Source organism: Dipodomys merriami, unplaced genomic scaffold (genome assembly GCF_024711535.1).
Source record: "Dipodomys merriami isolate MVZ:Mamm:240054 unplaced genomic scaffold, mDipMer1.0.p SCAF_20, whole genome shotgun sequence".
Taxonomy (NCBI): domain Eukaryota; kingdom Metazoa; phylum Chordata; class Mammalia; order Rodentia; family Heteromyidae; genus Dipodomys; species Dipodomys merriami.
Genome location: NW_027203382.1, coordinates 6,520,844 through 6,548,007, shown reverse-complemented (window position 1 = coordinate 6,548,007; position 27,164 = coordinate 6,520,844). Strand labels below are relative to the sequence as shown.

The 27,164-nt window shown below is 34.8% G+C and overlaps 1 protein-coding gene across 4 annotated transcripts in view; it reads right to left on the bottom strand.

Annotated features, from left to right (window-relative positions):
- Positions 1-27,164, bottom strand: part of Chd1 (chromodomain helicase DNA binding protein 1) — a 93,985-nt gene that overhangs the window by 12,187 nt on the left and 54,634 nt on the right. For 3 of the 4 annotated variants that reach the window (XM_070031018.1, XM_070031021.1, XM_070031019.1), the window contains 17 exons: positions 25,937-26,099; positions 25,255-25,407; positions 20,001-20,072; positions 19,343-19,492; positions 17,842-17,990; positions 17,351-17,447; positions 17,161-17,256; positions 14,826-15,002; positions 10,788-10,948; positions 9,451-9,492; positions 6,876-7,006; positions 6,074-6,212; positions 5,752-5,902; positions 4,286-4,408; positions 3,453-3,581; positions 2,560-2,805; positions 2,065-2,205 (listed from right to left, as the gene is read on the bottom strand). In XM_070031018.1, the coding sequence (XP_069887119.1) occupies positions 2,065-2,205; positions 2,560-2,805; positions 3,453-3,581; positions 4,286-4,408; positions 5,752-5,902; positions 6,074-6,212; positions 6,876-7,006; positions 9,451-9,492; positions 10,788-10,948; positions 14,826-15,002; positions 17,161-17,256; positions 17,351-17,447; positions 17,842-17,990; positions 19,343-19,492; positions 20,001-20,072; positions 25,255-25,407; positions 25,937-26,099 (2,320 nt within the window). The remainder of the gene's footprint in view (positions 1-2,064; positions 2,206-2,559; positions 2,806-3,452; positions 3,582-4,285; positions 4,409-5,751; positions 5,903-6,073; positions 6,213-6,875; positions 7,007-9,450; positions 9,493-10,787; positions 10,949-14,825; positions 15,003-17,160; positions 17,257-17,350; positions 17,448-17,841; positions 17,991-19,342; positions 19,493-20,000; positions 20,073-25,254; positions 25,408-25,936; positions 26,100-27,164) is intronic. The other variant, XM_070031022.1, reaches the window with a different exon arrangement.

The window sequence follows — 27,164 nt, the reverse complement described above, 5'->3', positions numbered from 1 at the left end:
TCTCAAAAAACACATAAATGGTCAAGAAATAAATTTATGAAGATGTTCCAACATTTTCAGCCATAAGGGAAATTAAAATAAAAACAACACTGAGATTCCAGGCACCTCAATTAGAATGACTTTAAGAAAACAAATCAAGTGGGGTGCCAGCAGCTTACACGTCTAATTCTAACTACTCAGGAGGCTGAGATCCTCTGAGGATCATGGTGTGAAGCCAGTCCAGGCAGGAAAGTCCATGAGACTCTTATCTCCAGTAAACTACTCATAAAAAGCCAGAAGTGATGCTGTGGCTAGCCTTGAGCAAAAGGAGCTCAGAGACATCACATAGGCCCAGAGTTCAGGTTCCAGGTTCCAGGATCGGGGTGGGGGAAGGAAAGAAAACAAATATAAGTTGGTGCATCACCATTTTATTGACTATAGATGTTCCTCAACAAATGAAAACCAGAATAACATGATTTCTACTGTACCATTCCTGGGATTATATCTGACAGTATAAATCAATGTACAAGAAAAGATAGTTGTATATCCATCGATTTATAGCAGCACTATTCATAACAGCTTAATTATGGAGTCAGTCTAGGTGTCCATCAAGTGATGCACAGATGAAAAAAACAATGTGATATACAGCATTTGATTAATAGTGATAAAATGAACCTAAGATTATGCCAAAATCTAATGAATAAAATGTCAAATTTGCAAAGCAATATAAAATATTCATGTTAAAAAGTTTTAAAGAGCATATATATGAACATATTACACTTACGTATACTGTACAAATGTGATACAATTGTATACCATACTGTATATTTCCTTCAGTTACTGTCTGTAATAATACATTTCTTAGCCTTAATTCAAGCTCTGAACATCCCATACCTGTTATGTACCAGTAATATCACACACATACAAATACTGTCTTCCCACCTCACAATCTTGTTATATAAGAGTTTCTTTTCTTTGGATATAATGTTTCATTATGTTTAACTAGTCATATATTAGGCCAGTGTTGCTCAATAAAAGATCTAAGAAATTTTGTCAATTCACAATGATTTAGTACACATAGATTGTGGGCTTAGAAATATTAGTAATAAATTTGACTGTGAAATTTTAGGTTCTTTAAATATAGGAATAAAACATTGGGGCTTATAATTTATGTTTTTGTTGTACATTTCACTATCTAGTAAAATATAGCCATTTTCATTTTTAATATTCTAAGAGTTTTCTTTTTTTTTTTTTCCCCGGTTGTGGGGCCTGAACTCTGGGCCTGGGTGCTGTCCCTCAGCTCTTCAGCTCAAGGCTAGCACTCTACCACTTGAGCCACAGCGCCACTTCCGGCTTTTTCTGCATATGTGGTGCTGAGGAATCAAACCCAGGGCCTCATGCATACAAGGCAAGCACTCTACCACTGAGCCACCTTCCCAGCCCATTCTAAGAGTTTTCTATAAGAGGCTGCAGGAAAAAAAAGCCTCCTCATTATAGGTAAGAAGCTCTATAAAATTGAGTTAAAGTTAAAAATGCCAGAATGAAAGGAACAGGATCTCTCTGAGTATTTCTTAATGCCTTTACTTCAGTGTTTATTTAAAACCTGTACCCTCCAAAATAGGGATAGAGTATGAATATAATGGAGAGAATGAACTTGTTCAAAGTACAGTGCTTGTATCCAGGGAATTATTACATCATACTGCTCAGGCATGCTAACTAAAAAATAAAACTAAAAATATTATTCAATGTATTTATGTGACAAAAAAAGTGGGAAATGTGAAATGAATCTGAAAGGAGTAAACAGGTGAGCAAAGGAGAATGATGGAACGGGTGATTCTGAAGCACTGGACACTTAGATGAACCCTCTTATGTAAACTTCTGAAGTACAGGAAAAAAATCATTTTGATGAAAGAAAAATAATATATGAAAAGAATTTTTTCCAAATTAATTCTCTATTGACACCTTTTAAAATATAAGTCTCTGTCATTAATCTGAATTATACTATCAGTTACAAACACCTAAGTTAAAAGGTCCAAAAATTAAACTGCAATTTAAATGACTATTCTGAGAAAGTCTACTGCTTACAATGCTAAATGTCTTCTGATCAAGGACTTCAGATTCTTCTGATATGGGAACTGGTTCACCACTTGCAGTGATATGAACTGGTGCATCTGACATTGAAGACTTTTTGGATCGCTCCTTATTTTCAGATTTGGATTCACTCAACTGAAAAAAAGAGGAAATAAAAGCCCCAACACAGGAACAAAATGATTAACATTCTTAGAAAACTTTTTTGTTCATTTCATTAAGTACTTATTTCTTTAAATACACTTGTCTATTTTACCCCTACTTCATTTGGAAAAACCAAAATTAAACCACCTTTCTAATGTTACCCTGTAGATAAGTCTATTTTAAAAAAATGGTCAAACCCACTTTTTCTCTTACTATATATATCAACACATACTGAAAAACTTAAGTTATTGAGACTAACATGAGCTGATGTCATTTCTAAAATGTATATCTAATTTTTTACTTTCTCAAGTTTATATTATGAAAACAAAGTTAAAAAAGTATGCATACTTTTTCTTCTTTTATGTTTTTTCTCTTCTTCATAGCTTCTTTTACTTTGTTTTCTCTTTTTTCTTTACAATCTTTTTCCTTTAAATCTTTATCTTTTAGCTCCCTTTCAATTTCTCTTTTATTCTCTTTTGCTTCCCTCTTTTCTCCTGGTTCCTTCTTTATACAAAGATCTGGCTCAAGTGGTTCTTCACCATCTCTTTCTGTTTTCATTCTTTTATTTGGATGTTTCACAGAAGCAACCTTATTCTGAAAGGTGCAAGTATGGCCAATGATATTACTAACTCAGCTTTGATACAGACTAAAATATTTTTTATGTAACTATGATCACATGAATATGGATTTTGAGAGACATATCCCAGAATCTCCTTAATAACAATGCATGTAATGTTTACCTTCCTATAAACTAAGTCAGTCTCATTCAAATTTACAATAAAATTCAAAGAGAAAACAGCTCAATGAAATAGTAAATGTTTAAAAAGAACAGAACCTTTATTCTATGCCTCAAACATATCTAATGCATATTCTATGAATAAGACATTTGGTATCACAGGAAAAAAAATTCAGTACTTAATGTTCGCTTTTTTTTTTTTTTTGGGGGGGGGGGGGGGGAAGCGGGGTCCAGTCGTGGAACCTGAACTCTGGGCCTAGGTGCTGTCCCTCAGTTCTTCAGCTCAAGGCTAGCACTCTACCACTTGAGCCACAGCGCCACTTCCGGCTTTTTTCTTTTTGCTTATGTGGTGCTGAGGAATCGAACCCAGGGCCTCAGGCATGCAAGGCAAGCGCTCTACCACTGAGCCAGCCCTAATGTTCACATTTTAAATGTAAATAAAATACACAAAAAAATTGCTGTATTCTTTCTGTATAAAAGGTTGCTACTAAATATGCACCCTTACTTTATCATCATCTTCATCAGACTTCTCTGAAGGCAGGGGAGAAGAATCACTCTTTATTTCCTCTTTTACTTTTATGGACTTCATCACTTTATTCTTCTTAGCTCTTGCTTTTTTCCTCTTGGAACCTCCCTAAAAATAATTTATTTAATCAATTCTACAGATTTTCTTGGATACTAATCCAAATGTTAGAACATACATTCCTACCTATACTTAAGTTTGTTGGTAATATTCTGCACCAAGGTTGGAAAGTCAAAAAAAAAAAAGCTCTAGGTTTATTGATCTAAAATATTAACGCCAATAACGAATACTAACCAATTTTAAGTATTCCTTTATAAGGAGAAATGAGATGGAAAGAATTGTCACCATTTAAATTATCACCTTCAACTAAATGGCACCAGAGAGTAAACAGATAAGGTTTTTAATGCTACACAGGTAGTTACTGACATTGTGATCACAGGTAAATTTTAAAGTCTGCTTAAAGACTCCCACCATCCTGAGCTCAGTGACACTGTCCACTAGAGTCTCTTTGTAAAGAAGCTCAATAACCTTTAACTTAATAACCCTTAAACTTTGCTGCCTGAAAATACTACAGGATAGAGGCTTAACAGAAACTAAAATACTCATCTATTTTTTTCTGATTCTTCTTCAAATTCTAGAAAAAAACAGGATCTCAATTCTGAAACATAACTCACAAGTTTTAACATACATGATAAAAATAATTTAAGAGAAATAAAACTACTAAAATACCTAAAACTTGTAACCTCAGAGTAATTATCAATATCTAGTATGTCAACAAACATGAAAAAGCAAACTGCTCTTAAACATTAACTTACTGCACCAGAAAGTCTCATAGCTTCTTTTTTTGCAAGGTCTTTACTAAGTAATTTGATGAGGTAGTCTGCACGTGTCTGCAACTGTTTTGCTTGTGGTTTTTTATCAGGATCATCTGGAAGAATCTGAAAAGGCAATTTATTATATAGGTGGCTTGCTTTCTGTTCTGCTTTTTTGAGGAAGGGATGCTGGTGTTTGAACTTAGGGCTTTAGGCTTATTTTCTCAGCTAGTGTGAACTATCCTTGAGTCACAATTCCAGCTACCTTTTTGCTGGTTTTTGGAGATAAGAGTCAAATAGACATATTCTGCCTGGGCTGGCTTTGAACAGCTATCCCATAGATGTCTGCTTTTTGACTTAGCTAGGATTACAGGCCTACACCACTTGTATCTAGCTCAGGTTGTTTCTAATAAGTAAAATAGAAAATTTTGTGGTAAAAATGGTTAGCGCCATTGACAAATGAGTTTTAATTCTTAGTAATTATGTATGCAAATTACACACACACACACAACAAATTTTTATACCTATATCACAGTCAGAGATTTACATTTCTTGGCCAAAAAAAAAAAAAAATCCCTTCTCTCTCTGTGCTATCAATGACAATGGGTTAAATATAATGTATATAAAAATTACCAAGATAAAAAGTAGCATCTATCTAAAAGGAAAACAAAATAAATCATTTTGAGAAAAATTTTCAGTGGAAATGTAGACTTTAGACTTTTTAAGTTTGGTTTCACAAAAACAAAAGATTGAATACTGATACCTAAAGCTTCCCATTTGGCCCATTAAGATAAAGAGTAAACAAGTGTTACCTATTGTATGAAAAGATACAATGTAGTATAATCAAATCAGCAAAAATTCATAAACATTGATACCTTTAAAAAAAGTTAGATTAAAAAAGTCCTTTTTATATGATGCACAGATTTTTTTATGTATAAAGCGTATTTTTCTAATTTAAATACCCAAGTGTAAAAATCAAGTGTGTTTCTTTAGGTTTACTTGATAGAAATTTCTGTACATTATATTTTGTATTACAGAGTGTTATATCACTGTACATTACAACACAGGACTTCGTAGGTTTTGTTACTTGAAGTAGAATAAATATCCAGAGTTAAAAAAAATGTATGCATTATCCTGCCCATGTAATTGTAACCCCTCTGTACAATATGTTCACAAATAAAATAATAAAAAAGTCCTTTTTGACCTTACTAATAAATGAAAGAACTATAACCTAGTAATCTGAAGAAATATATACATATGCCTTGAAAACAAATATAAACTCTCAATATTTATTTAAATCCAATACTTTCAAGAAAACCAACTTCAAAAGTGAAGTTCACAAAACTAACTAGAGCTATGGTTTCCTTAGTCCTGGTAGAGCTTATTCACAAGAGATTTTCCCCCCAAAAGAATTAGAGAAGAAAAACAAACCCATTACTGTTCAAGGAAGTCAAGAAATATAAAATTACCTTGTGTGTTAGACTGAGATCTGGATCCATTTTAATCATTTCCCAACTTCCATAGCCATACTCATAAATACCAATTAATAAATTGGAATCGTCTTCCTTGCCCCAGTCTATATCAAAATGAGCAGCTTTTGTGTGACATTGGATTGTATACCTAGTAACGAAATTACAATTAGTTTCTTAATAGCCTTAATGGAAAATTTTGTAAAAATGGGTGTATACTTAAAAAATTTGTATTCAAAACTAGCCAATAATACAAGAAATTAACATATTCATAACAAAACGGCTGATTAACCACAAAAATTATATGAAGTAAATAACTCACTGCTTTCTTTCTTCTGGATCAGAAGGAATAGATTTGTGCAAAGGTATTAATTCTTCTTCATGGGAGATGACTAGCTTAGCATTCACTTGTACTCCTGATATTCGGAATGTTGGACCCTTCACTTTTCCAAGTCTACCACCTTAATTTTTAAAAAAGTACAGAAAGATGTATGAAACCTAATTCTGGAAGAAGACTACATATGCTATTACATGAATACTGCCGTATTACTAGAAAATTTTAATCTCCACCATACATATACATACACACACACACACACACACACACACACACACACACACACACACACACACACACACACACACACACACACACACACACACACACACACACACACACACACACACACACACACACACATATGCTGGCAGATATGGAATAAAAAACTATTCCATGTAATTATCAAAATCAATTTTACAAAGCAGGTCTATTAATAAATACTGTTGGCCTCTAAGAATTCTACTACTTTTTTTTCAGTGTATCTGAATAGTAAATCTTATGTAAATATTTTTCTTTAGCTGTATCAATTTAAAAACAAGCATAATGAAATAGGCATAGTGCAAATCAGTAAGTAACATGTCTACTTATGGTAAAAAGATGGCATAATAATAATTCCTCATATTGTTCCAAACTGAGGAACTATAAAGGATTTCTATTGCTCTCAAAACTTCAATTCTGTTTGCTATTCCCAAGTACTGAGAATGGGCTTGAATAGGTAACTTAAGGTAACTAACTTAAAACTTTTCATTTACTTCTCTTTAAATAATTCTCAAATTAATGTTACCTGTTCGTTCTGTTCCTGAAGAACTATCCTTTAAAGCTTTAATGCAACCATTGTGTACCAATTCTCCTAGTCGTCTAAGGTCTGTTTCTGACTTATCAACTAGCTCAGCATCTCGAGCAATTGCATCTAATCTGTAAAAAAAATATATATATACATTTCAGGTAAATATGATAAAGTATGAAATGGTGCTGTTTAAGAAAAATTAAGCTTCAATTTGTTTTTAGATCTAAATGTCTTTCTACTGCCTGATCTGTAGATTCTAGTTTATAGAACTTTAGGGTTTTTTTTGTCAGTCATGGGGCCTGAACTCCAGGCCTGGGCCCTGTCCCTCATCTCTTCAGCTCAAGGCTAGTGCTCTACCACTTGAGCCACAGCGCCACTTCTTATTTTTTCTGTTTATGTAGTGCCTCATGCATGCGAGGCAAGCACTCTACCATTGAGCCACCTTACCAGCCCTAGTTTATAGAACTGCTATGACATACATATAAACCAGGAAAATTTGGCAGGGAAATATTGCAATAATATATTCAAGAGTAACAATAAAGTTAAAGAATTCATTACGGAGCAAATGGGAGATTATACACTAGTTGTGTAAAACTTGTTCATAACTCATCAAATTTCCAAAAGTTGCAAAGTGATAAAGTGAGCTGGGCGCCAGTGGCTCACGCCTGTAATCCTAGCTACTTAGGAAGCTGAGATCTGAAGATCAAAGTCCAAAGCCAGCCCATGCAGGAAAGTCTGTATGACTCATCTCAATTAACCACCAAAAGTGGCGCTGTGGCTCAAGTGGTAGAGCGCTCACCTTGAGCTGAAGAGTTCAAGGACAATGCTCGGGCCCAGAGTTCAAGCCCCATGACCAAAGAAAAAAGAGAAGAAAAATGATAAAGCTTTGTCAAAATAATATAAATGAAAAAGTAGTATAATTTATTACAGGACATTCAAAACAGTTTTTCCATGATCTAAAGTAATAATCCAAGTATTTCACTGCATTTTAAACAAATCATCTCAAACTAAATAAAATAGGCTATATCTCCATAATAATCAATATAATACATTAAAAAAAGAAATCAGAAAACTAGATGAGATGGGTGAACAGGTATGTCGGGGGGTAGAGGGTGGGGAGAGAGAATGAAGGGCTGACCCTGAGGAAATGTATTGTACATATGAATAGATTAATATTAGAGTGGTAACTCCTTGTACAACTCTTTAAAAATAAAAAATAAATAACTCTGATGGAGTAAGACATGAAAAAAAATCAAATATCTCTATTTTACGCCTATGGGGGGGGGGGGGAGGAGAAAGTATGCTGGTCCTGGGGCTTGAATCAGGGTCTGGGCCAAGCTGACTTCAAACAACAATCCTTGAATCTTAGCCTCCTGAGTAGCTGTTAATCCCACAAGCACCCAGCTGTTTCGGGCATTTTTAGAGAAGAAACAATCTAAATCTTCGCAGCTTTATAAAAAGAAGTGGGTTTGCAACGACAAAGAATAAATATCCAAATAATAATTATTGTTGACCTATAACTTCAAGAACACTTAACGGGTTTTTTTTTGGGGGGGAGGGGGGGGTCCGGTTGTGGGGCCTGAACTCTGGGCCTGGGCGCTGTCCCTCAGCTCTTCAGCTCAAGGCTAGCACTCTACAACTTGAACCACAGCACCACTTCTGACTTTTTTCTTTTTGTACATGGTGCTGAGGAATCAAACTCAGGGCCTCATGCATGCAAGGCAAGCGCTCTACCACTGAGCCACCTTCCCAGCCCCACTTGACGATTTTAATACACTTTGTGTACTAAGAATATGTAACCAGGGAAAACAGATTTCGCTAAGTTAGCAAAAACAAACTGGTTAGGTTAAAAGTTCAATCAAATGTTTTAGGGATAAAATTGTATACTTTCATAACTTGTTACAAATAAAATATTTTAAAAATAAGAGATTATGGAAAATAATTTATACCTACAATGTAATTTAACATGCATTTTACAGACAGTTTTGCTTAATAAAGAATATTTAAGGGGGCTGGGAAGGTGGCTCAGTGGTAGAGTGCTTGCCTCGCATGCATGAGGCACCACATAAACAGAAAAGGCCAGAAGTGGCGCTGTGGCTCAAGTGGTAGAGCACTAGCCTTGAGCTGAAAGAGCTGAGAGACAGAGTCCAGGCAGAGTTAAGCCCCACAAAAAAGAACATTTAAGAGACTTGAGAGAAGAATAGAACATATGGGCTAGAAATGTGACTTAGTGGTAGAGTGCTTGCCTAGCATGCATGAAGCACTGGGTTCGATACCTCAGTACCACATAAACAGAAAAAGACAAAAGTGGCTCAGTGGTTCAAGTGGTAGAGTGCTAGCCTTGAACATAAAGAAGCTCAGGGACAGTGCCCAAACTCTGAGTTCAAGCCCTCTTCTTTCCCCTCCCAGACTGGAAAAAATAAAAAAATTTAAATCAATCTAAAATTTTTATTTTGTACTACTAAATCTGTATCTGTTAAAAGCAAATTCATCAAAGTAGCAAAGTAAACAGTAATATGAGTAAAAAAGCTAAGAGTATATAATGCAATTTGAGAATGACATAAGTATTTACCTTTCCAGAGGGCCACCAAATTTCTTATAACTCTTGATAAACCTAACAGAAAATAAATGTATGATTTAAATAAGTGCCCATAATCCACTAAAACAAGTGTAATGTACACAGAAACAAAAAATACTTCTTAGTACAAAAAATTAATTCAAGACACTGTTACAAAAAAATGAATTATGGTATAAATTAAAGAAATCAATCTATATCAAGTAAGATAAGACATTTTAACACAGAATGTAAGATATCAATATAAATAAAACAATAGAAACTACATTTTATTTTAAAATTTACTTTATTATTTTCACAAGACAAAAGAAAAAAGTGGGAAGTGCCTCCAGAATTATCAGTCATATCACACCTCCTCCTACTCCAAGTGATGATTAAAAAATTACCAAAAGTTTTTCTTTCAGATGTGTATCAACAATGGTAAATAAAAATTTTACTTCAGAACAAAGCTACTTATGTGGTTGATGGATGAGAGAAAATATCCAGGAAAAGTAGAAGATGAAATGCTTCTTCGACTAAAGACAGAAAGTCCAGCAAAGCAGATTGTCATAAAAGTACCCTTACAAAAGCTAACAATGTATTTAGTTTTCTGGTGGGAACAATGAGGAAGAACTTTGTCAGGTCTATGATTTAAAAGAAAAGAGTTACAATGGCTTGAAAGAAACAAAGTCTGAATATAAAAATGAACAACCTTTTTACAAGTATAAAACTATTACCTAACACAATAAGCTACTATCTCATTCCCCTTAAACACATATGTACATATTTAAGCATATTTTAAGTAGAAGCTACAATTTGTCCTATATGGCCAATCTTACCTCTATTCTTATTTAGCCATATCAGAAATGATTTTCCCCCCTCTGGTACTAGGGATGGAAACTGGGGTTTTCTTATGTTAAGCACAGGATGGACTGCTGAGCTGAATCCCCAGCTCCAGAAAAGTAATGACCTCAGTGTTAAAAGAAATTAGAAAAATACAGAACTAAATTATCCCCACACAAAACAGTAATACTGGTATAATCACAAATCAAGTATGATAAAATATAATTTTATTATTCAAAAGGGCCATTTTTTTGAAACACATCAGCGTAACCAAAAATTTTAGTAGTCTAAATGGTCTAACAGTAGATAACATGCAAACTTCGTAATTTAGCTACCCAAGCCTGCCCCTAAGGTTCTAATGACTACCCAAAAGCAGAACCAACTAATTCTATTCGAATATGTTTATGTCTTCTAAAACTTTCATCTCAATTTCTGCCAATTAATAGACTTGCATATTTTAGTTTTACACTGTAATAAAATGAGTTTAAAACAAAATAGTCTTATCATCTTACCGCCTAATTTCTGCATCACTAAATCCTTTAATATTTTCACGAGGGATAGTGCGTGGTCTTCCTCGTTTCTTTGGCCTTTTCCTTTCTGAGATTGAATCACTATCAGATCCAGAGTACCTTCTACTTCTACTGCGCCTCCCTTCACTTCCATTGAAACTAATCTAGAATTCGGAAATAAAAAATTTACTCACACTTAGGATAATCAAGGCTTACTTACACTGTAAAGGCAAACAAAAATACTCCAAAATACTGTATAAACTTTAAAAATAGTATTTTATATATCAAACACATTGCTAAAACAGAAAAATTGAATAGAATACAAGGGAGAACATAACACACATCCATGAGAAAATATTGATGGTCTTATACAAAAGCTTTTTATAAATCAACACTAACCTATTTTTTGTACAATTAAGGGTAGTTAATGAGCAACTGAAATCGTTGTATAAATATAAAATTATATTACCTTAACAGTAATTTTTAATGCAAAGTAACAATAAAATGCATTTTTAATATATCAACTTGACTTACATAAATAAGCAACAATGGCCAATAGTACCAACAATGAATACTGATACATCTTTGGTGAATACTTAAGCTATGAGAGGGTAATTTGGCATCACTGTACTAAAAACTTTTAAAACTTATTCTGTTGACTCAGCCATATAACTTCTAGGTATTTCTCCTAAGGAATTGTTAGGTAGATTATCTAGTAGTCCTTTACAAAATAAACAAAGCATAAACAATAAAACATTCACCAGAGACTAAATTCATACAAAGCAGTGCTTTAAAAGCCATGAAAAAGGACAGGCAAGTCTGTGAGACTCTTATCTCCAATAAACCACGAGAAAACCAGACATGGTGCTGTGGCTCAAGTGGTACAGCACTTGTCTTGAGCTGAAGAGCTAAGGGACAGCTCCCAGGCCCAGACTTCAAGCCCAAGGAACAACAGAAAAAAGAAAAAAGAAAAAAAAAAGGAATGTGTTTAATATTACTGCTCAGTCATATGTCTGGCAAGTTGATTCCTCATTCCTTTTTACCATTTTTCATATGTATGTACTTATGTATGTATGTGTACACCACACACACACACACACACACACACACACACACACACACACACACACACACACACACACACACACACACACACACACACACACACACACACACACACCCCTTACTAAAGTTTACCAAGATGACCAAGTATTTGAAAGAAAAAAAGTGCCAAAAAATCCACATGCATGTATTTTTTTATAATATCCATAGTTCTAATGAATACATCAATATATACACTGTTTTGGGAGTGTTTCCAAAGCCTCTCACATATTCTGAACCCTTAATATGGTAAACATTACTTAATTTGAAGCCAGTACTTAGTTCTTACTTATATTAACTTCCCTGCTCCCCTTCAAAAGTCTCCACACTGGGCACTGGTTGCTCACTTCTATAATCTGACTTACTCAGGAGGCTGAAATCTAGGAATGCAGTTGGAAGTCAGCTGAGGCAGAAAAGTCTTGAGACTTTATCTCCAATAACTACCAAAAAAGTTGAAACTGTAGCTATAGTGGTAGAGGTCTAGTCCTGAGAAAAAGAAGCTCGGAAACAGCAATGAAGCTTTGAGTTCAAGCCCCAGGACTGGCAAAAAAGTCCGTCTTCAAAATTTAGTGAGGTACTTTAAAACTCAAATAGTCTTTTTTTTTTTTTTTTTGGTCGGCAGTGGGGCTTGAACTCTGGGCCTGGGCGCTGTCCCTCAGCTCTTCAGCTCAAGGCCAGCGCTCTACCACTTGAGCTACAGCGTCACTTCCGGTTTTCTGGTGGTTAATTGGAGATAGGAGTCTCAGGGTCTCTCCTGCCCGGGCTGGCTTTGAACTGCGATCCTCAGATGTCAGCCTCCTGAGTAGCTAGGATTACAGGCGTGAGCCACCAGCGCCCGGCTCAAAACTCAAATAGTCTTATTCTTTTTTTTTTTTTTTTTTTGGTCCAGTCATGGGGCCTGAACTCTGGGCCTGGGCGCTGTCCCTCAGCTCTTCAGCTCAAGGCTAGCGCTCTACTGCTTGAGCCACAGCACCACTTCTGGCTTTTTTTTTTTTTTTCTGCTTATGTGGTGCTGAGAAATCGAACCCAGGGCCTCATGCATGCAAGGCAAGCGTTCTACCACTGAGCCAATTTCCCAGCCAAATAGTCTTATTCTTAAATAAATATTGAAAAAAGAAATTGGTTAAGGAAAGAGTCCATATCCCCTGGCAGTATACTATTTAAAAAACTAGCATTTTGTTCATTTGGGCCACCAAAGAAACAAAACAATTATAAAAATTCAAACTGCACAAGGAACATGATAGTTAAACTAGAAATCATTAACACTTAGAAAGCCTTCCATGTGAAACTTTTTTGGGGGAGTCAGTTGTGGAGCTTGAACTCAGGGTCTGGGCACTGTCCCTGAGCCTTGTGCTCAAGGCCTCTTCCAGCCTTTTCTAAGTAGTTCATTGGAGATAAGTCTCACAAAGTTTTCTGCCCAGGTTGGCTTCCAACCTCAGATCAGGTCAGCCTCCTCAGTGGCTAGGATTACAAGTGTGAGCCATCGGTACCCAGCTCATTTGAAACATTTCTAAGACAATACAGGTATAAAGAAGGAAACCTGAGATATATATTTTCTTGGGGGGGGGGGGGGCAGACGGTACTGGGGCTTAAACACAGAGCCTAGGTGCTGTCTCTGAACTTTTTGTGTTCAAAGCTAGTGTTCTACCTCTTAGGTCATAGCTTTTTGGTGGTTAATTGGAGATGAAAGTCTCACAAACTGTCCTGCCTGGGCTGGCTTTAAAACACAATTCTCAGATGTCAGCCTCCTGAGTAGCTAGGATTATAGGTATGAGCCACTGGCACCTGGTTCACATGGGAAATTCTGAATTACTGTGAATAAAGGAAATTAAAAGTAAAACCAAGTATTTTCACAATTTAAAAAAAAAGTAAAACTATTAATGTGTAGAATACACAGAAAAAGTAATGCTTACAAGAGAACATATCATTAGCTGCTAATAGTACAAAAACTGAATGATCTACATTCAGTTAGCTTACCTTATAAAACTTAAAAGAGCAAATTAAATCAAAAGCAAAAAGTAATGGTTTAAAAAACAGAAACACATAAAGTTAAAAACAGAAGAAAAAAAAAGTCAGGCACCAGTGGCTCACGCCTGTAATCCTAGCTACTCAGGAGGCTGAGATCTGAGATCGTGGTTCAAAGCCAGCCTAAGGCAAGAATGTCCATAAGACTCTTATCTCCAATAAACCACTAGAAAACTGAAGTGACGCTAGGCTCAAGTGGCAGAGCACTAGTCTTGAGCTAAAGAGATGAGAGACATCGCACATGCCCATATTTCAAACCCCACTACCGATACACACACACAAAAAGAATGAAAGATCACTTAAATACCCTACAGATATTGAAATAAGAGACTATTGTGACTTCATGCTTATTCAGTTCAACTTAAAGAAAAACAAATTCCTCAAAATAAATTATCAAACTCATTAAAGAAATAGATATCCTTGGGGAGGATAAAGTGTAAGTTAGGGATTAGCATTGATAACAGTGCGTTTACCTTTCTGCTCCACTTCTACTTACTTAAGCATCAGAAAGAGAGAGAGAAAACAAATTGAAAAAAAAAATGTGCAAGAAAAAAAAAAAGAAAAAAAGAGAGAAAAAAAAGAGAAAGAAATAGATATCCTGAATAGTTCTTTAGCTAAAAAAGAAATCATAGTTGAAAGAAAAAAAAAATCTTTCAACAAAGAAACAACAGGCTCAGGTAGTTTACTTGACAAATACTCCCAACATTTAAAGAAGAAATATTCCCAATTCTACCTAAACGAAACTTGAAATAGACAGGAAGTATCCTTTTCATTTTAGGAAAACAATCAAATTACAGACATAAACAACAAAACTATGGACAAATAAAATACCTCTCTGAAGCAATACAAGAACCAATCTAGAATGGATCCTACATTACTATATTATAGGAATATCTTATTAATTTACAAAATCACCTGTTTTGCACAATTTCTCATTCGTGGAAGCATATAGATTTCCTCAAGTTCCTTTTGCCTTTCTTCCTCTTCTAATCGTCTTCTTTGATCTTCTGGAATGATTTCATCCCAGTTCTTTGAATTCCTTTCAGGTTCTAATTCAATGTCATCTTCATCCATGTTTGAAAAATTGGCAACCTGATAAATTCCACAAGTTTGACAGAGTAAATTATTATAGGTTTAAGTGCGTGACAGAATGACAATGAAAACATACTGTCAGAAAGTGATGGTAGGGAAAAAACAAAGCAAGGGGTAACAATGCTTGATAGGAAATGGACTCATTACCTTGCTTGTGTAACTGTAACCCCTCTGTACAGTATCTTTTCAATAAAAAATATATATATTTATTTAATTTTAAAAAAAACATACTGTCAGCCAGATATCATGGCCTATGACTGTAAATTACAGCTAATAAAGAAGCAGGTGTATCATTCTGCATCTAGGAGTTCAAAACTAGCCCAGAGAGCATAGTAAGAGTCTACCTAAAAAAAGAAAGAAAGAAAAAACCTCAATATCTAAGGACAAATATAACTACAGAATAAACCAAGTACATCTGCTAACCTATCTAAGATTTATTTCTTCATTAGGACAAAGTAGATCAAAGAGAATATTCCTTCCGGGAAATATTCTCTTTGCCCTGTTATTCAACAAAATTAAGAGTTCCTTAGAGACAGAGAGTACTGATATCAAAAAAAAAAGTAATTTATACTAATAACTTGCTACATAACCATCTGCAGGAATTTCCAGACTAGTCCATGACCTATGAAGCACAGAAGAACAATATTTATACTTTTAAAATTATATAAAAGGCTAGGCACTGGTGGCTCATGCCTTTAATTCTAACTACTGAAGAGGCTAAGAGATGAAGATCACAGCACAAACAGTTAAGTCTATGAGACTCTTATCTCCAACCTAGAAAGCCTACAGTCCAGGCACTGACCAGTACTCACCCCCCCAAAAAAAGATCATATAAACAAAATATAAAGACCAACCGAGATAAGGAAATCCATAACATATTCTCTAAACCCTTGATAGGTTAATAAACCAACCAACCAACAGGTAAAAGATGGCCTTAATGTTAGTCATTATTAAGAATCAATTCAGCCGGGCGCAGGTGGCTAACGCCTGTGATCCTAGCTTCTTAAGGGCTGAGATCTGAGGATCACGGTTCAAAGCCAGCCTGGGCAGGAAAGTCCATGAGACTCTTATCTCCAATAAACCACTAGAAAACTGGAAGTGGCATTGTGGCTCAAGCGGTAGAGCGCTCGCCTTGAGCTGAAGAGCGCAAGGACAGCGCCCAAGCCCAGAGTTCAAGCCCCATGACTGATCCCCCCCCACCGAAAAAAAATCAATTCACTGGTATAAAATATCCATTACTTTTTCAGTCACTGATTTTTTTTCAAACTGTCAAACTAAGAGCAAATATTTAGAGGGAGAAAACACTATAATTAGATGAAGCCCAGGCTACCAATTCCAAAAAGCTTCAACTTTAAACAGGATTCTAGTATCTCTTTGCTTCAGTGCTTTTTCCACAACTACTGTCTATCCTCCACACAGCACTCAGCTTTAATGATGTATGCATCCATTTCAAGTAGTCTGTAAATATCTGTTAAATTAACAAGCACCATAGATTGAATTGACCCTTAAGAACTTCAGCTCACAAATTTCAGCTCTCAACTTCCAGAGGTCAGTTGACTCATATTGCTTTAGGACTTCTTGTAACTCTTCAGAAATCATTAAACCAGGGATTATCTGTAAGTATAAACCTTAAGTACTGCTCATTTTTCTGACTGATTTATTAGAGTGTTGATATCTGTGATAATTCTTTTATCAAAAATTCCTAAAAAATCAATTGGAAGTCTTCAGTTGTAGAATTTAAATAAAATGTTCCATTTAAGCCATCCATGGTAAATAAGCACAGATTTAGGATCTCAACATTTAGAAAGCTTAGGCAGGACAACCTTGAAGCCAGAGTGGGTTACATAGTAAGCCCTGTCTCAAAACAAACAAAAACAAACAAAACAAAACAACTAACAAAAGAATATTTGAGGACATGCTATTTGCTGAGCAGAATTTTAAGTTTTAATTAGGAAATAACAACAACCATTTGCATACAATTAAATTTAACTATTAATAAATGACTTACTTTCAAATTAGAAGTTTTCAAAAAACATACCAAAGTTTAAATAAAAATTATTTTATTGCTTATAATCAATTAATAAACCACTAATTTAATTCAATTCCTTCCTGATCGATAATTTTTTAAAAAAAGAAAGAAAGATAAAAAGAAACCTACCTTAAACTGGGAAAGTAACTCATCTCCTACAGTTAAAGGGCCTGGTTCGTTCTCATGTGTTTCAGCCCTCTTCAAGATTTCATCTATATCCATTTCCTATAATTGGAAGGAAATATTTACTTTAAAAATAAATGAATCCTTTCTCCTCTTACCAAATAGGTAACAACACATAGCCTGGGGCAACTTTTACCTGGGGCTCTTGTTCTTCTCCTTCAGGTTCCTTAAAAAGTTCCTCAGCACCAAACTTCAAAATGGCTGATAATTCTTCTTTATTGAAAGGAGTAGAACTAAAAACAAACAAAAATACTTAACATTAGCATGTAATACTTACAAAACACTTTTGTTATATTGGAAAGTCACTTTTATGACAATTATAAAACTAAGTTAAAGTTTTATGACTTTAAAAAGTTACATAACTAGGTTAAAGTTTTAGTGTTTATTTTTAGTGTTTATTTTATAATTAAAGAACTTAAAACATACAGGTTAAAGGGAATAAAGCCATAGTGGTAAAGCTAAATATTCAGTAACTATAAATCAGTTTTGTGTCTTCATACACTCTAAATCTAAAAATCACAATATAGAATACAACACACTTCAGTAATCTACTTACAATGATAACATTTTAGAAAAATGAGTTAAGGGTGACTCTAAAATGATATTTTTTTATAGTCAAATAACTACCTCGAAGGAGCAGAACCTGTGTGTAGTACTGTCTTCCCGGTTGTGTCCATTCTTTGAATCACAAGATGATCTAAAACCATCTTCTTTTTGGCCCTTTCAAGAATATCTTCTTCAACTGATCCCTTTGTTACTAGACGGTATATATTCACCTGGAAAAATAGATATGATATGGGGAAGCAAACTTCAAAAGAAAGGATTTGTTTTGCTAACCTGAAGTGCTTAATAATTACTTCACTGACTAGCCTGTTATCCTATATGAAGTTTACAATAGTCAAAAGCAAAAAACATGCAGCAATGTATTAAAGTGACAGTTCTTCAATTTAAGAGACCATTTGATAATGTTATCTTTTGTATGTTTTTCTTACATTCTTAAGGAATTTACTTCTTGTTATTTTCCTTTTTTGTATTTAAAGATTGATGGTTACTTCTAAGTCACAATTTAGGGGGGGGGGGGAGAAAGTGCAAACCTCTAAGAACCTCAGACTGTACTCCATTACTCTATACATTATAAAATTCTATGAACTGTTCCTTAGGCAAAAGAGAAGCCCTGCCAAAAAATAAGACATTTCAAATTGACAATAATGAATGCACAGTAAATTTTCCTTTTCCTTCTTGGTCAGAGAAGTAAAAATACCATATTTGAGTGTGGCGTTTGTGTGGTGCCACATAGTTGTAAAGAAAATATTAAGTGGAGGGGGGAGGGGGGTATGATTGGGTGGGGGGGAGGGGGGAGGCTGGGAAGGGAGGTGAAGGGTAAACAAAGGAGGAGGCTGCAATGCTTGGTAAGAAATGTATGCATTATCCTGCCAATGTAATTGTAACCCCTCTGTACAGTATGTTCTCAAATAAAATAAAATAAAATTAAAAAAAAATATTAAGTGGAATTAGGTTTTTATGTGTCTAGAATTTTGTAAGAACATGGGCTAATGTATTAACAGAAAATCAGCACTGTGCTACTCAAATTCTCAAAAGATAAAATAAACAAAGACGGTAAAGGGTTTTTGTTTTGTTTTGTTTTGCTTTCCTATTATCAGGGTTTAAACTTTGCAATTTAACTTAAGTATGACCAGTTAAGTCACACATCTGGCACAGTTTTTCTGTTAACAGTACACAGTTTCATGATGGACTTTTCTGCCCAGAATGGCATCAAGCCATAATCCTCTTTAATCTCAGCCTCCAAAGATAGAAGAATTACAAGTATAAGCCACCAGTACCTGGTGACATTGAAGTTTTTATATGAAATAAAAATATTCCATTCTTCAGTTACAAACAGAATATGCATTATCTAAGCAGAATACAAGATCTTAATTTAAACATAGTTTTCACAATTTTGTCAGCTCCCTATGGATGATTTTGGTTGCCTCCTTACATACTTATTAAATAGCAATAGGATTGTATTCTAGTTATCCTCCATTACTCTTGGTTAATTCCACACATTAATCATTTAAAAAAAAAAATCCTAAAAAACAGATTCCCAAATAGTAACAAAAATTAAAAATACCTGTTTTTTTTGCCCAATTCGGTGAGCTCTTGCCTGTGCCTGAAGATCATTTTGTGGATTCCAGTCGGAATCAAATATAACAACAGTGTCAGCAGAGGCTAAATTAATCCCTAAACCTCCAGCTCTTGTAGAAAGCAAAAAGCAGAAATCCTGTAAAAAATTGTAAAAATACAAGATTATAAATTCCTCTATGCTGTGTTCAAATAATCAAACTGAAAATGTACAATTGATATCCTCAACTTAAAAAGTGTTTTACTATAAAACTACAAGGCAGCATTAAAAATAACTAAATTGTAAACCTTAGCAAGATACTAAAATACAAATCCATATGGTAATTCTATACAATGTTTACTTCTGATGAAATGGGAGAATTAAGCAGGGGTGGTACAATGCCTTAACTAAATCAGTGATTTTTATGTATTAAAACCAAAAAGGCGCAAATGGAAAAACGATTAATAAAGTGACCTAATTTACTTTGAAGCAAACTGCTATGCTGAAATATTAAAAATTCTTCAGAATGTAAAATAGAAATCATACTTTAAAATCTCACTTGCTAAGAAAAGCTGGCTCGCCCCCACAAGATGTTCTCTGAAACAAACTACAAATAACTACACAATACAGTGACTAATATAAAATTTGGTTTTAAAATCATTCATACCTCTGATCCCTCAGCATTGAAATGATCTAGAGCTTGTTTCCTCAGTTCTCCTTTTATTGACCCATCTAATCTCTAGAATAAACACATCAAAATAGTAAGCAATTAAAATCAAGTTTAAATTTACAGCTCAAGAAACACTAAGTACAGACTGGTGATTAGAACCAGATCATTAGCACCAGAAACCTGCTCAAAATCCGTATTGCATGAGAACTTTAAGGGAAGGGTCTAGGCAAAAGCTTTCCAGCTAATCCTTATGCGTAGAAAACTTTGGAAAGCATGATATACTCTAGTCAAAGAATATGCATGAGAACCTTATATAGTAGATGCCTTGGGCAAGCAATTCAACTCTTCTCTTACCAAATTTTTTTCTCAATAACACCAATATACTAGTGTCTCCTTCAAAGACTACAGAACACTCATGGAAAAATATAGCACAGTTCTTGGCACTCAATACTAAACATCCAGTACTATTGGTCTTGGAGTGTAGGTCAGTTTTACAGTGCTTTGTCTCAGAGAAATGAGACTCTGGGTTTTATCCCCAGCCAGTGTGGGAAAGTAAGTTGGGAGAAGACACTATTATTTTCACTTAGATTATCATGAACAACTGTTTCATAATTGTCAATATGATACAGACTAGTAATAACTTGTTACTCCAATCCATGGATCCTCACATTTAAATCACAGATTAAATCATTTTTCTGGAAAGTTCTATGCTAACCTGTGCATTTTTATGACATAAAAAATTTTAAAGTAGTTAATAATTTTGGATATTCTCAATGAACAGAAATAAAAAAGCATTTTAAACTGAAAATGCATGTATAGAAAATGTACAGTCAAGAACTCATATTTTCCATATTAACTGAACTAAATATCATAGCCTGTACAATATCATAGCCAGTGCAGCTCAAGAGATAACTAGTTATCAAGTGCAAAGCCTGAGTTTTAGCCGCAGTACAGCTCACCCCCAAAAGTAGGTTACTAACAGAGATATCATTATTCTCTATCAAACGAAAAACCTGAAGGAGCTCTGAAAATTCTTCATCATATAATAAGAGAAATTCCTTAGCTGCACTCTTTCTATTGGAACAATAATGAAAAATAATAGGCATAGTAATGAAGTGAACATTCCAATATTAATAAATGAGCTGGGCACTGGTGGCTCATGCTTGTAATCCTAGCTACTCAGGAGGCTGAGATCTGAGGATCGTGGTTCAAAGCCAGCCCGGGCAGGAAAGTCCATGAGTCTCTTATCTCCAATAAACCACTAGAAAACCAGAAGTGGCACTGTGGCTCAAGCTGTAGAGTGCTCGCCTTGAGCTGAAGAGCTTAGGGATAGCGCACAAGCCCAGAGTTCAAGCCCCACAACTGACCAAAAAACAAAATAAATAAAATAAATGAAACCAATGTCATTTCTGTACATCTAAAAATGAGGGAAATTAAAATTAGAATAAAATTAACTATCTACAATAAGTAAAAGAAAAACTCAGGAAACGGTTGTAATAGAAAATGTGAGTTGTGGGGCTGAGAAGGTGGCACAGTGGTAGAGCGCTTGTCTTGCATGCATGAGGGTTCGATTTCTCAATACCACATAAGCAAAAAGAAAAAAGCCAGAAGTGGAGCTGTGGCTCAAGTGGTAGAGCACTAGCCTTGAGCTGAAGAGCTGAGGGACAGCGCCCACGCCCTGAGTTCAGGCCCCACAACCAGACCCCCCCAAAAAAAGAAAAAATGTGAATTGTGCGGCTGGGAAGGTGGCTCAATTGTGCTGCTGGGAAGGTGGCTCAGTGGTAGAGTGCTGGTCTTGCATGCACAAGGCCTTGGGTTCGATTCCTCAGCACCACAGGCCAGAAGTGGCACCGTGGCTCAAGTGGTAGAGCATTAGCCTTGAGCTGAAGGACAGCACCCAGGGCCAGAGTACAGGCCCCATGACAAAAAAAAAAAAAAAAGGCAGGGAAGGAAGGAAGGAAGGAAGGAAGGAAGGAAGGTGAAAATGTGAAATGTAACTCAATGGTAGAATTCTTGTCTGGCATGCAGTAGTTTCTTCTGGATCAGATTTTGATCATCAGAAGGAAAACAAAACTTGTCATTGGTTGGCTGAACTCTTTTAGTAATTATGAATTTATTCCTTAAAATGATACAATCAAACAAACATAGGCGATCATTTTAAACAAACTTTCAGCCAAAACTTTGATTTATTTTATCTGTTTTAGTTCTCTCTATCTATCTATTGCCAGTCCTGGGCCTTGAACTCAGGGCCTGGGCTCTGTCCCTGAGCCTCTCTGTGCTCAAGGCTAGCGCTCTACCACTTGAGCCACAGCGCCATTTCTGGCTTTTTCTGCTTATGTGGTACTGAGGAACTGAACCCAGGGCTTCATGCATGCTAGGCAAGCACTCTACCACTAAGCCACATTCCCAGCCCAGCCCTGTCCATATTCTACTCCCAAAATACTAGGGTCAAGAATCCCTGAAAAGCCGGGCACTGGTGGCTCACGCCTGTAATCCTAGCTACTCAGGAGGCTGAAATTTGAGGGTGGCAGTTCAAAGCCAGCCCAGGCAGGAAAGTCCATGAGATTCTTATCTTCAATAAACCACTAGAAAACTGGAAGTGGCACTGTGGCTCAAGTAGTAGAGGGCTCATCTTGAGCTAGAGTGCAGGGACAGCACCCAAGCCCAGAGTTCAAGCCCCAGGACCGACAAAAATAATAATAATAATCCCTGAAACTCTGATGACTCTGCAATGTAAATTAGTGCACTTCTAAACTGTTCTACTGATGCGTTTATTATTCAGCTTCCTTGGACTTGCCAAATCTGTTACTACAAAACCTCCTACCATTCAGATTTTATTATATTTTAAAATTATTCTATTTGTATAACATTTACTATTATTCTCTACCATTCAGATGTTATTTTTTTTTCCCCCTCATTCCTGTGGCCTGGAAAGTTTGTTTTTCCTAATCCCAAGTGCTCTGGATGGACTTTCTGGAAAATGAAAAGGTAAATTTGTGGGCAATTCGCCATTTTTAAGAGAAGCCCTTTAACTTATTTTAAGACTGTCTCTAAGGGAAATTTGTATTAGCATGGAAATCAGGCTAGTGGGTTATTTACTTGGAAACTGAAGAATATGCTCCTTTTTTTGCAGCAGGGTCTACCAAATTAATCAGTAATAATCACACTAGCTAACTTAGTATGCCAAGTTTATTTAACTTGGTTGAGGGTTGGTTTAAATAATTAACTGGCTAAAAATAACTTGGCAATACAATCCACAGATTCATTTGCTTAAGTGACAGACTGATTTAATACTTTGGAAAGATAACATTAAGGTATGACAAAGGGCTCCAGGGGAGACCAAAATTGTTTTTTGGGACCTGATGAAAAGGAGGTTAAAAAATATATCCCTATTAGCTCCCCACATAGCAGAACAATGATGCTTTTTTAAAGCTAAACAGGCAGGGATTAGTTTTCCTTCTTCTAATGACTAAGAAAAAAAAGACAGATAAGCTGTTTAGATTTCCTTTCTTTGTTTAATATGCTACTGGTTTCTTTTTTCAGGTGTTTCTTAATACACCCGTACTGCAAGGTAATGGTTCATACTCAGTAGACTATCAACAATGCTTAAGTAGCCAGCCCCTGGTGGCTCACACATGAAATCCTAGCAACTTAGAAAGCTTAGATCTGAGACTCAGAGTTCAAAGCCAGCCCAGGAAGGAAAGTCCCCATGAGACTCTGACCACCAAAAACTGGAAATGAAGCTATGGTTCAAAGTAAACATTAAATAAGTAAATAATAAATGATTTGTTAAATAAAAATTAAATTAAAAATAGTAATAACTTACTATTTCTACATATCTTAACAGTAAAGAGAAAACGATGAGAAAATGTTTCAGAGAATTTTTCTCAGTTTATAAATGGTCTAAGCTGTCACCTACACAAAGCAGGGAAAAAGTAGTCAAACTGGAAAGAAAACTAATAGCATTACTTCCTTTCCATTAAAAGTTATGATTGGTACAACCCTTAAGATCAACAGTATCTTATTTATTCTGGCATTATTTAAACAACACCAATGAAAACTAGTTCTCTCTGGGAAATAAGCTAATAATGAGAAGGGATTTGGAGCAGAGACTGGTGCTCTCTAAGTTCTGTTTGTTATACTGTTTTCTGATTTGACCATACACAAGGCATCTTATTTAAAAACAATCTAATACAGGGAAAACAGGGAAGAAGCGGAATGGAACAGAAATGGTAAGGGTAGCCATAATTGTTTCCAAGGTGATGAAAATATTCTAAAATTGATTGTGGTCATGGAGATATCTATCTATGATAGTGTAGCTTAAGTCAAGCATTGTATGGGCACAGAAATTAAATCTCAAAGCTGCTATATTTAAAAAAATTTTAAACCCTCAAAACTCAAAAAAATGAGATTATTCTACTTTTCCTCTTATTATTTATACATTTCTTGATCATGTTCTTACCAAACACCTATCCTTCATAGAACTGGAGTTGTTATACAGTAAGATTAACATTTCATAAAAATATATAATCTAGATAATGTAGGGTTATTAAACTATTATGACTAAAATATTCCATTAAAATGTTACTTTTACCAAACAGCTATTGTAATAGTTGTAATGTTTGCATTCATTTTTAAGTACCTGTGTTAGAGACAGACTGAGTAAAAATTATAGGGGTTTAGTATTCCTATTCTGTCTGCACCAAACATTTACAACTTACAAGCTGTGTATACTAAGTATTTGTGATGTTCTCAGCACTGCTCAAAAAATTATTCTAAGAAATAAATTTTCTATGAAGTACTGAGAATTACATAGAATGCTAAAACTGAACACTCATCAATGTTAGATTTAATTGCATTGAATGGATAGATAGAATATGAGCCTGCTATGGTTTGGCTTTATTCAAAAAACTGTGTATCAAAGTAAGTACAAATACATTAGTCACTAAACCTGTAATAATCCTGGCATCCATGTATTCTGCTCTTTCCTATACTTAGATATAATCCTAATTTCTAACTCATAAGATCCCCCATTTAGATTTCTTCCACCATAGAAAACATCATGCCTTAGTCTAATTTATAAAATCTAAAGTAAACATAGAAAAGAAGGATAAAAGAAAACAAAAACTCAACAGAAAATAAATACTGCTTTGCTGTTGAATATAAAATAAAGAAAAATGATCAATGACAACTATAATTTTTATGCCAAACATACTTAATTAGACTGAAATGAACAAAAAGAATTACTTACTTGAAAAGGAAACTGACGATATTTTAAATATTCTGCAAGTATATCCAACATCCGCACCATTTGAGAAAAAATTAATACTCGATTGCCCCGTTCTCTTAGACGAATTAACAATTTATCAAGAAGGATCAATTTTCCACTACTACGGATTAAGTGCTAAAAAATAATTATTTAAAACTGTTACATATGAAAAGCAAATTATAAGTTGGAACACCTAATGAATTATAAGGTGGAACACCTAATATTTTAATGGCTTTATTCTAAATTGCTATTTCAAAATTTTCATAATGTTGGAAATTTAAATAATTTCAGAAATTTATAGGCCATTTCTGTTTTGCTCTATTACATAAGATAAAAGTTATTACATGTTTAATACATAGGTTCTTGCATTTTTAAAGGGGAAAAGATACAGTTTCACTCTATCTTGTAGTTGTTATACTGTTTCTCCAAAATAACAAGCATCCAGGAAGAAAGGAGTAGCCAGATACTAAGTTAAAATTTTTCAGCTTTTCTTAAAGACTAAAATGTACTAAAGACTATGACTTAAATAGAAATAATTTTAACTTCTAGTGAATATATATTAAAAGCACTTTTCAATTAAAAGTGCCATTTTTCAATTAAAACTGAAATACACATTTCTAAGATTCGATTTACCGAAAAAATAATAACATTTAAAACTTCTTACTTGTAAGGCTTCTTGTTTATTATAGAATTCATTATTATCCGGAGGCTTAATGAGGTAGCAATGGTTACAACATTTCTTTAGCTCCATCATAATGTTCAAAAAGCCTGAGGTACTGCCCTTAGAACCTTTGCTGAGGGCTTTGTAATTCCTAGTTAAAATCCATCTTTAAAAAAAATTATAGATTACATTCAGTACAACAATCACCACATTAAATTCTAAAATTATAAAAACGAAAGCTAGTCAAAACTGCACTATCTTATCTAGTATACAACAAACTAAGCCTGATTCATATGATACATAGCAACATATAACTTGTTATTTGAACAATCACACATAGTAAATAAAGCATATCAATCCCTTTTTCCCAAGTCATATACCTTAACTTTATCAATTTTACATTAAAAATAGCTACTGGAAGTGGCACTGTAGCTCAAGTGGTAGAGCGCTCGCCTTGAGTTGAAGAGCTGAGGGACAACGCCCAGGCCCAGAGTTCAAGCCCCACGACCGACAAAAAAAAAAAAAAAAAACTATATAAAAATAGCTACTGAAATTATTTTTCACAGACTTGAAAGAAACCTTCCAGAAGACACCTGCCTTTAGCTGTTCTGTCCTTTGTAAATTGCAATTACAAAATATACAACCATCAGGAAAAAAAAATGGTGCTGTTTTAGTATCTCAAATGACATATATTCTTCTCACCAGAACCTACTTTATTTATTTTCTACTGCAACTTCGATTCTTCTTCTTACAAATTCAGTCATTGAAGAGGCACGGAAATTTTTAAGTACTTAATGTATAAATATATAGTCTTCTATTGCCATTATTTTCTTTTTTTTTTTTTTGGCTGGTTGTGGGGCTTGAACTCTGGGTCTGGGCACTATCCCTCAGCTCTCCAGCTCAAGACGAGTGCTCTACTGCTTGAGCACAGCACCACTTCTGGTTTTCTAGTGGTTTATTAGAGACAAGTCTCACAGACTTTCCTACCAGGGCTGGCTTTGAATAGTGATCCTCAGATCTCAGCCTCCTAAAGTAGCTAGGATTACAAGCATGAGCCACTGGCAGCCAGCAAATATTTATTTATTTATTTTGTATTGCCATTATTTTCTACTGGTTCATTACTAAGCATATCTTGCTATACCTGGACTAAAATGTAAAATGTTTGTGGGAAATGCTCAATGCTGTAATAGGTAATAAAGACTAAAGTTTATTCTCCCCATGTAGAATTTCT